Source organism: Empidonax traillii, unplaced genomic scaffold (genome assembly GCF_003031625.1).
Source record: "Empidonax traillii isolate 1590-97213 ecotype Southwest subspecies unplaced genomic scaffold, ASM303162v1 scaffold132:size1788729, whole genome shotgun sequence".
Lineage (NCBI taxonomy): Eukaryota > Metazoa > Chordata > Aves > Passeriformes > Tyrannidae > Empidonax > Empidonax traillii.
Window position 1 is genome coordinate 407,320 of NW_020955325.1, and position 11,168 is coordinate 418,487.

Here is an 11,168-nt window from a genome sequence, read left to right on the forward strand (position 1 = left end):
CTGACAGCTGATCAAAGCAGGAAGAATACAATTATATTTACGGGTTCTGTGCTGGCAGGGTTATTTTCCTTAATATATTAGAAAATAAATCTTTAATTTTATGTAAGTCCTCATTTACAACAGCAGGAAGGAAATCTGGGGGTTTTTTTAAAGTGACTTTAACCTGATGTTGTTTTCAACAAAGGGGCTATTAAAAACTTTTGTTGTTATACAGTTCTATAGAGTTAAGTTGTAAATGATTTCCATTGCAGTGTGATTATGTCATATATTCTGCATTATAACTCAGAGGGAGACAGGGTGGGAAAAGCACAGAATGAAGACTACAGAGCATAACCTGTCCTGATTATTACCTGAACCTTGAAAGTTCTTATTAGTCCAATTTGTTTAAACAATGTTTATTTGCAGGTAATGTTGAGGATCCAGCCAGGCTGCACCTGCCTTCCCAGGCATGCTCAAACATAGCCTGGAATTGCACATCTTCAAGGGAGAGCAGGGTGGGGTTCCTTCAGATGACAGAACCTTCTGGAAGGAGGAAGTTTCAAGCTGTAACTTGCAAAATATGTACAACACAGTTCTGTAAAAATCCAGCCATCAGAACAAGGAAGATCTATGCAGAGACCTGCAACTAATCATGCAGAATGCGGAAAGGAGCTGCTCTTTGTATTAAAGATGTGCAGTGCCGTTCTCGAGAAATGCTGTCGTCTGTTCTAGCATGAGGAAAGACAGGTACAAAAGAGCGTGAGAATTTCTGCATTGTTTCCTGGTATTTAACTGTCACACAAGCCACTAGACATTCTATCAAGGATGCTGACTAATGAATCTATCTTAGGCCGCAGGTCCTTGTTAGCACAACATGACTAGATGCCACAGATCACGCAACTCATACCATCCCTGATGGCTGCACCTCAAGCTGCCTCCCCTCCAGCAGAAATGATGCAATGATCACAGCTGAATGAGTACAGTTGGATGAACAGAAGAGTTGACTGGGGGAAGGGCGGGGGGGGGCGGGCCGTGCAGGGGGTGGAGTGAGAGAACCACTCAAAACCACAGCAAATATTTGCCAAAAATGAGTATGTATACTTAGCAAGGTACAGCTCTTGAAAGGCTGCATCCTTTTGATAAGATACATGGTATAAGCTTTCACAGAAGGAGGTGGGATACAATAAATGTGCCAACTGCCCTTTCTTATCCATGCAGTCTGAGTTCTTCAAGGAGGAATTATCTTTACATGTAAAAGGGAGTCAAGCACATAACAACACTGAGCAAGTAAAAAATACTCCAAAATTTACTGCTGCAGGAAGACTGCTGCTCTTTCAGTTGTTTTAATCCCAGATGTTTTGTACCTTGCCTTTTTATTTTACAGAAATCAGTTATAGACACTGAGGAAGAGAGTTCTGAGATAATATGTCTAGCATATCAAGCTAGATGAAATAAACCTGATACATCAACAAGTCAGTGGCCTACATTTTCCAGTAACAGACTAGATATTCAGGCTTCTCACTCCCTCCCTAATTCTGCCCCTAGCTCATGCACACATCAAACCTACAAAAGTGTGTTGTCCTTACCCAAACTGTGCCGGTCTGGACATGTTCAAATGAAAACCTGAGCTTTACTATGATCTTGTCTCTCGTTACCATGATATGTGCAGTGAAGAGTAAGATTGCCTCAGATAGATCTGGAATACAGCAATTCAAAGCAACCCCCTCCTGTCTTTGATTTGGATGTGCTTTCCATCATAGCCAAAGGGGAGCTCCTACCTCTGACACACAGGTATGCACTCTCCTTCACCCCAGCCCTCGGTATGTTGCATCAGCAAGAACGGCAACAGCCTCCAGCCTCGGAGCTATCAGAGAGTGAAGGACGCAGGCTACAGGCAAATAGCCTCGCACTGAACGTTGTTGTTCCCAAACACCTGTGTCACACAAGTGTTTTCGAGTTCAGCTGCACAGTCGTTGTAACAACATGCTTTTATCCCAGAGGAAGGGAGACTAGCACTTGGGGCAGTAACCAAAGCCGACGGCCTCCCTCGTTCTGATAGGCATTTGCTGTGTGACCTTGGCTAAAACACTTGAGATTACCCATCTGGAAAACAGATAAACTAATGTAGTAACTTGAGGAGTAACTTCACCCTTTCCCGGGTGCAGTAGCTCTCAGTTATGGTTAGCAAACTCACAGCCATATAAAGCACTTACTTAAGGAAGGACAAAATGTTGTTTTGGCTTCCAAAAAGACTTGGGGCTCCCCCCTCCCACCCGGAGAAGCCCCCTATGCCTCGCCAGTTTGGCAGCCCAGAAGCAGGCTGCTAAATCGATGGCTTGCCTGAGGAGCGAGCGGAGGCTTACAGCAGCATGGCTGCTTTCTCTGCACATTCCTCTGGTGACGCTGCTTATTACCCAGCATACAGATAACCCTGAGTCAAGGCTTTGGTATGAGCGGCGCTGCCAGGAGCTGCGTGCTTGGAATAGAGGGTTACAGTTTAAACCGAGGTGAAGCGCCGTCCCCCTGCTTGCCTCTCCTGCTCGGCTGGAGCCAGCCACCCCTTCACCTATTTGCAGAAAAGGAGCTTTCCAGTCCCTCCCCTCCACCCCACCGCTCACCCAGGGATCATTCCCATTGAGAAGCTCTCAGCCTAATAGTAATCCCGACGAATTTAGCTGCTGCTAATAAATCCCACCCCTCTGCCCCTCCCAACCTGCCTCCATGCAAATCCATTTGTAGGTTACTTGAACAATAGCGGAGCTGTAGTCAGCCCTCCCCTCTGGCAGCCTGCAGGGAGGGAGGGGAGGAGGATGATGACAGCGGGGAATTCTGTTCGGCTCCTTGAAGCTGTACAGACATGTTTCATGTCCCCGTTCCCATCCCTTGCGCAGAGGCGGGCAGGCAGGAGGGCAGGCGAACAGGCAGGCAATCACATGGCTGTCTAGGTCGGGCCCAAGCCAGCGGCAATTGTATGCTGTGGCGACCCGCTGCCCCCTCCCCGGCACAGCCCGGTTTGGTTCAGTTCGGTTCAGTCCCCGCCTAAGCTGCTAAGCCGCAGCCGTGCCAAGCTGCTCCGTGCTGCGGTGGGATTGCCAGGCTCAGCCTCCACTCACAGAGGACTAAAACAAAGCAAAGCCTTTGCGCTGGCCAAAAATTAGAGGAAGATACCCCAGTGAAGCAGACTTGGGGGAACGTGTCCCCTGACACATTCGGTACTGCCAGGAGAGCAGTGCCAGCCAAAGAGAAAGGCATAGCTCTCCATTGTAGAACTCTTTGGGGACAACGGAAAAACAGAGTCTTCTTGCTGTTAATGCTGATTGTGTGGGAAGGGGGTGTTTTCCTGAAAATAAACTGCTATTTGCAGCAGTTCACATCTTAGAGGTTCCTTTGCAAAGGGTCATAAAAGCAGCAGCGAGTGCATATGGCCAAGCAGGGGAGGGCTGTGAGCGGATGCCAAATCAGCTGAAACCTAAGAAGCTTGACCTTCCTCACCTCCACCCCTGCTCCCACCGCCTCCAAATAACCTTACAAGGGCGTATCGGGAAGGCAAAGCACACAGCAGCGAGGGGAATGCAGTCTCAGCCCGGCGGCAGGCAGGTCTGTGTGGCTGTGTCAGTGAATGGGGAGAGAGGACACTTCAGGGTAGCTGCAGCCACTGTCAGCAACACACACTGATACCAGCAAGGCTCATTGCGTTGAGCCAAGCACAGCAGTCAGACCATGCAATCTCGAACCTATCTAGCCCCAAGTAGCTCAGCCAGTCCAACCAGTCAGTGACCATACCGGCCAGACAGACTCGTGATGAGCATCCTACCCCTCCCATTCACGTCTTAACTTCTCCCTTCTGCTGTTCACTCTACAGTTCCCTAAATGGCTAAAAGAGAGTGGGTTTGCTGTCAAAAACTTGGAATGACATGTAATCTCCCTTGTTTCTTTCATGGAGGTAGGCAAGCCCATTCCCAGGAAGAACTGGATTCCTACAGAGCCACCCAGTCAGGGGTGGCAGCACGGGGCTGGGCTGCCCTGTGGCGAACACATGGAGAGAGAGGTATTTGTCTGCCTCATCAGAGGAGCCCTGTAGTAGCCTCACTCAGTGCACACACACCTAATTCTTTTATGTACAGCTGGGGAAAGACCTTGTGTGCAGTTCTTTTCGTATCACCCCATGAGAAGAGGCATTCTCCTTCCCAGTCTGCATTACAGGTTTTAAGGCAGAGGCTGAAACAACAAAAGCTTTGTACGTGGTTTTCAGGCACTTTGAAGATGAAACCAACAGTGCCTATTTCTATACAGGAGAGCATAACTATCCCCCTCTGTGTCTTCCAAGGGATGGTTGTAAGGAGAACTCTGTAGGTATAGAGCTATGTTTTGGGCAGAAAATGCATGCTGTAATGGATTCTGATGGCTGAATGCCAAGAGGGAAGCTGCTCTGCTTCAAGTATAGCCTTACAAGACTCAGCACTACAGTGACAGTTTAGAACTCTGCTGCAAATCTACAGGATGTGTCACTTTGGCAGAGAAAAAGGCTGGTAATGCACAACACAATCCATCCTACAATGAATGGAGAATGACTGCATACCAAAAAAAAAAAAGGAAAAAAAAAAAAAAAAAAAGAAAATGGCAAGACCTAGGGAAAAGGGAAGCTGCAAGACAACTACTGCATAGTAAGCTTGGAACCTGAGAGCTCTGAGGAGACAAAGCCCTTTCCCTTCAGGGGAAGAAAATCTTAGCTCGAAAGACACATAAAGAAGCAGACAACCCTCTTTCCAATGACTGCTGCAGCTCTGCAAAGCTATGCTGGCAGCCAGCCTATTTGAAAAGATTGCAGTTTCAAAACAATGTTAGTCCTGACTAGTTTGGGGAGGAGAGCATGCTCATATGCACAACATTCTTAAGCAAATAGAAAAGATAACAACGTTTGTACTAAATTACACCGGTTACCATTGGTAAACTCAAGCTCCTGTTGGAACTGTGTAGTATTTCCCCCAGATGGACACAGCATCTCTTCACTGCACAAACATTTCTATCTCCAACTCACACACAGCTGCCAATGCTTAAAAAACAAACATCCAGTGACACACATGTTCTAACCCATTTCTAAGAAAATAGGCTACAAGGCTATTAAAAGAAATGTCAAGAATAATCTAACTGGAAAAAAACCAAAACACAACAACCCTCCTTGGGAAAATAAACCATTTAAATACTTCCCCATTACAAGAAGGAATGAGAGCACAACAAATGACCACCTGGAAAAATAAATTAACTTACACAATTTATTCAGGCAAACATTGGGCTGTACCTTAAATAACTGGCAAATATGGGGGATGGGAGCACTACTGTAAAATACAAAAATCATTTGAATATCTGTACACGAGACTCACTTGGCAGCTCCCTTTTCCTCCTCCTCGAAAAAAAGGTAACAACTTGTTTGTCAGCTGTGGACATCTCCAGAAAGAGAAAAACCTATGGAATGGGTTCAAAGAAATGCTGGCTAATATGCCCAGACTGGCTGCTTAATGAGCCAGAGTAAAAGAAAAGGTCACATGGTTACAAAAAGAACTCCATACAACAAATGCCCTGTAGCTAAGGTTAACTTTAATTAAATGCAGTATTACAATTCACTTCAAGCTTATTTTCCACCTATGTCTACTGCCCCTTACCTTTCCTTTGCCTGCTAAAAATCAAATTGATGAGTCTCATAAGTGGGCTTATGTTTCAAAAAAATTGTAAGAGCTTTTCAAGAATGCTCTGCAATTAAAAAAATCCACTAAAATGATTTGTTTCTAAATACAACTACTGATGAATGATTTCAAGATTACAGGAGTGGTTCTGTTTATATAAATCAGGGTATTCACGCTTCTGTGACATAATTGTTAAATAGCCAGTAGTTCTTCTCTTTTAATGCAAGTTGCAATTCACACATGCATATTACTTCTCTTCTCCTTAGGTTTAAAACTCCAATTTCAACCATGTGTACAATTTTTTTTCTCTGCCAGCCATGAGCTCACAATGTTAGTCCCCCTACCTCGTGATTTAGAAATAAACTGCTGTGTGGGAACTGCATGCTTAGAAATAACTGAAAACAGGATCAGTACAAATCTATACCCTAAAAAACATGTAAGTTGTATCCAACAATTAACTCAAAACATTCTTTTTCTGCATTGTTTCCTCTGATCCATTACATAAGAACAATACGTTCATAGATTTTTAAGCATCAATGTATCACTTGTCAGGAAAAAAATGAAATATATATGCACACACACAAAGTCATTGTCGGAAATCACAGATATAGTGATGCCAAATAGTGAATCTCAAAATATAACAAACCTCCACTCCCTCCCCACACACAAAAAAAAGCCAAAGTGTGTATCTATACAAGAGAGCACAGACCTGCTGGCACACTAAGCATATGGTCTCATGGCTTTTACCATTTTTCCCACCAGGAATACAGATGAAAAAATGTATTAAGACCAAGCAGATACCAAATGCCATTCAGATTTTTTCCCCTTTACACAATTATGGGGTTTTGGGAATCCTTATTATTCAATAAAACTAAGAGCTCGTAACCTATGACACTGTTCCATGTGGAACAGCTCTATGTTCTGCTGGTCAAACTGCAAAGGATTTCTGCAGTGCTGCTGTTTTTGTTTCGGGTTTTTCCTCTTTCCTCCATTTGCCTCACTGGAAAGAACAAAGTTCACATTAGGTTTGTTTGCATTTTCTAGCTACCATGAGGCCTGTGTATTTACTTTGCCTATTGATCACTTAACAGGCATTACACTGCTCCCTATCTCCAGAAAATGCCAATCTCATACAAAATAGATAATTATACAAAGGATCATATATAATCGTTGCCCAAAAGAAAGCATTTCCCTTCGGTGCTTTAAGGAAGCTTCCTCCTCTGAAAAAACAATGCAGCCCCTGAACTGTTCACCAACTGAAGTTATGAAAAGCCAGTGCCTAAACCGGCTAGCAACCCCCCAGCTGCAACACCAACTGCAGAAGCTATTTCATGCTACCTTTTTTTGTGCAGTGCTCAGCTTCTGTCCTGCCTTACCAAGAGTTTACGGCTAATGTCGAACTTTGACAACAGCTCTTAAAATCAGCTAAAATTATTAACCACATGATGCTAGGGTGGGTTTCATTTTTGTGAAAGAGGGCTTCGTTTCAAATCTCAAGCCTTATGAAATTGCGCAGGGAATGGATGCATCCTGTATTGCAAACAGCTTGCAGCTGGAGAGCTGGTGGGGGGGAGGAGAAGGGAGGAGGAAATGAGATGCAGAAACAGTAAATAGAAAATGCTTAGTCAGCAACCGTTACTGCAACATTAAAGGTGAAATGTAAATAGGCACAGTGCCAAGATTTAGATAAGTTTGATAACACCATCATCATCTTACTACATATAAGTGAAAATATGCGTACAAGTGCCACAATTATCACCACGAACTGCAGGCTCTTGGTATAATGGAGACCTTTAAAAGGCAACATGGCTTGCGCATGCTGCCTAAGCTCTGAGAAAAATAAAACTTACTACTCGGGAAGTATTAATATCAATTGAATTTATTACAATTTACTAAGCTCCAAGGCACATTACAGTGTTCTGTTAACTACAGAAATGTATAAAGGACAAACAGAGCATGTTTTTCATGTACAGCATTTTGCTCTACTGTTCAAAAGCATCCGTGCATCAATAAAAGCAAAAACAAAAAACACATGAAGATTAAAAACGTTCAGATCAATAGAAACAAACTGAAACATTTTCCTTACAAACTTGCAACAAAAAACACCCTCCCCCCAGAGCCACCCCACCGTTTTGCAAACAAAAAAAAAAACAAAAACAAAAAAAATAAAGTGACAGACTAACACTCAGGGCTTGTAAAACATAAGCTGTCACCATTTTTGTAGCAATTTTTTAGGCATCAACACTGGCCTTGGCAAAAAAATTTTTTTTGTCTTTTTTTTTGTATTTTTCTTCTTCTTTCAGAGAAGTGCATACATTTACAAAAATACACACCAGCAGCAGGTAATCGCTAAGGGCTATTAACTTTGTACCTAGCCAACACACTGCCAAAGAAATGAGAACAGGTATTATGTAGTAACCAAACAATATTATATTCTGTTTAACAAAAACCAGCTCTATCCTTCAAATGAAGAAGAGTACATACCTTTGTTTCAAAATATAGAAACATACGACGAAAATAATGTCTATACATAAGACTAACTTTTGCAGTTTGTTATATTCACAATTCTACATCTTCAGGAGTCTGAAGGGATTGGATTTCCTACTCAAGGGTCTCTCTCCTTTTTCACTTTAACGTCCCCAGCTAAAATGGTTGCGATCTCGCCCTGCATAAATGCCCAAGGCACATTTGAACCTACTAGGGGGCATTTCTCTCCACTGGGGCAGTAGACTTCGCCAGTTGCCCCTTGGGCTTTGATGCTCTCTCTGGAACAAGGGAAGCAGAACTTGTGGCTGGGCACAGAGGGGCACTGAACAAAGTGGGTGTCCTCCAAGCGTTCGTGGCAAATGGTGCAGCACAGGGGCCCGCTGTTGGCCATGGGGGAGTCCGGAATGTTTTGGGGGTGCACTTGGTCCATGGCGGGGTGGGCACTGGGGGGAGGAGGGGCCACTTGCAGGTTCATGTCCCCGTTGCGGGAGGCCAGGCGGCGCTGGCCCGGCACCGAGGCCGGCGACACAGGGCTGCTGCTGTTCCTGCGGGTGGACGTGGTGGAGTGCACTGAGCTGCCGTCCTTGGGCGAGTGGGCATTGCCCAGCGTGTCGGCCACCGACATGAGCGCGGCCATAGGGGACTGTCCGTTCTGGGGGGCGGACTCGGGCGGCGTGGTCCGGTTGGAGTGAGGCCCGAGGGGCGGCGGCGGCGGCGGCGGGGGGCCCCCGCCGTGCACCGCCCCGAAGCCCCCGGCCGACATGGTGAGCTTGAGCGCTTCGCTCTGGCTGGCCATCCACTGCTGCCGCTGCTGCTCGTCGCTGAGCTTCAGAGCCCCCTCGGCCGAGTCCGAGGGCTCGGGAGAGGCTTTCCTCTTGCGCATCGCCCCGCCGCCGCCGCCGCCGCCGCCGCCAGGTCCCCTAGAGGCGGCGGCCGTGCCCTGCGCCCCGCCGGCCCCGGCTCCCGGCCGCGGGAGACTCACCAGCGCCGTAGGCAGCATTGGGCAGCTGGCGTCCAGGTAGGGCTGCGGCAGCATGTCGGCGCCCACCAGCTCCTTGAAAAAGCGCACCGACTCGGGAAGCAGATCTCCCAGCAGACGCCAGTCGCCGGAGCCGTGCTTCTTCTCGTACTCCAAGTACTTGAAGCCCGAGGAGAGGCCGCGGCCGAAGTCCTTCATGCAGTCCTGGTACATCTGCTTGGCCACCCCGGAGGCGCTGGAGAAGACGGTGCCGGAGCCGCTAGGGTACTCGATGAAGAGCTTCAGCTCATAGTCCATGCCCGGCTTGGAGACGGCGTCGAAGGCAAAGACGCGACCCAGAAGGGCGTGATCTTTCTTGAAGCGCACCTCATAAGGGGTGCAGCCGGCCAGAGTGAGCAGCGTGTCCCGCACGATCTTGGGCTTGCTGGCCCACTCCTCGGCCCGGTTCCGCAAGCTCTCGCTGAGCTCGGCCAGCGCCTCCGCGTTGCGCTGCTTCTCCTTCAGCTCCCGCTCTTGGTCGCTGCTGGACACCGAGCCCGGCCGCTTGCCGCAGGCCTCGGAGGACGAGCCGCCGCCTCCCCCGGCGGCGCCACCGCAGGTGCCCCCTTGTGAGGAGGCGGAGGGAGCCGGGGGACCCCCGCCGCCCCGACCGCTCAGGCCCCCGTGCGGCGGGGGCAGCGCCACGCCGGAGGCGGCGGGTCCGTTCAGCAGGGTTTGTGGCAGCAGGTTGGGGGGCACGTTCATCTGGGCGCCGGTGGCCCCCGGGGGCAGGCCGGACACCAGCCCCCCGTGCGCCCCGCGGCGGGAGGAGGAAGAGGAGGAGGAGGAGTTGGGGCTCTGCCGGTTCAGCTCCGGTGGCCCGTCCTCAGGCGGCTTGGGGAAGCCATTGGGCCCCCCCAGCCCGTTGGGCAGGCGGGTGCCGTGGCTGCTGCCCAGGCTGCCCGGCGGCGGCGGGTACTCAAAGCGGCTGCGCTGCTCCGCCGCGGCGGCGCTGAGCCCGTAGCGGTCCATGCTGGACTGGGTCAGCCCCGCCGAGGCTGCCTTCGAGGTGGCATCCACATGGTTGAGTTGCTGCTGGGCCGCTGCCGCCGCCGCCGCTTCTTTAGCGGAGAGCGTCACTGCCTTGACGCCGACCGGAGGCGGGGGGCCCGGAGAGCGGCCGTCCTGAAAGCAGCCGTGCGCCCGCTTCAGCTGCCGGGCCGTCTCGATCACGAACTCGATGCGGTCGGCGCCCTCGTAATTAACGCAGCCCCGGCAGACGGGCTCCGTGAAGTCCCAGATCATGGCCCAGGGCATGCGGGGCAGGTCGCACAGGTAACATGACTGCCTCCGCGACGAGGACACCTGCGCGGCGGACATGGTGCTGCTGGCCGGGGAGCTGCTGTCGCTGCCGCCGGGGTAGGGGCTGGTTCAGTCTTCCCCCCCGGGCTGCAGAAGGGGTGGCTCTCCGTACCTGATCCTGTTGCCCCTTTCAGCAGGGGGATCGCCTGCTTTTAACTCGCTCCTGCTGCCAGAGACGGCTTCTTCTACCTGGTCCTGCCGCTGCTGCCCCGGTGGGGTGGGAACCGATTCCACTGCTCCTCCGGGGGGCTGGGTGGGGGTCGCCTTCTAGCCGTTTCTGTTTCCCTGCGCTCTCTAGCTCTCCGCTTGCTGCTGCTCCTCCTCCGGGAGGAGGCGGAGGTGCACGGAGGAAGATGGGGGGGTCACCTTCCACCCGCCACGGCTGCCTCGTGAGCTCGCAGTTCGGTACGTGCCGATCCGCCGCCGCGAGCGAAAAAGGGGCACCCGCACGGAGCTGTCCGGTTCTGGCAGCGGCGGCCTCTCCAAGCGCCGCCGGAGCTGTAGCAGCCCGGGGGCAGCAGCGGCGGCGGCAGCAGCGTGGTGAGCGGCGCCGCCTGCTCCTCACTCACATCCTCGCCGCTGCTCGCAGTCCGAGCGCGGGGTGCTGCGCGCCGCCGCGTGTGGCTACGCGCCCCCTCCGCCGCGCCGCGCTCCCCCCGCGCCGCGCCGCCCCTCCCCTCTCCGCGCCGCGCTCCTGGCTC

The 11,168-nt window shown here is 50.3% G+C and overlaps 1 protein-coding gene across 1 annotated transcript; it reads right to left on the minus strand.

Moving 5' to 3' along the window:
- Positions 1-7,521: 7,521 nt before the first annotated feature.
- IRF2BPL (interferon regulatory factor 2 binding protein like) lies at positions 7,522-11,092 on the minus strand. Its single transcript, XM_027883665.1, has one exon. The coding sequence runs from the start codon at positions 10,483-10,485 to the stop codon at positions 8,266-8,268; it is 2,220 nt and encodes a 739-aa protein (XP_027739466.1). The 5' UTR covers positions 10,486-11,092; the 3' UTR covers positions 7,522-8,265.
- Between the last annotated feature and the right edge of the window lie 76 nt (positions 11,093-11,168).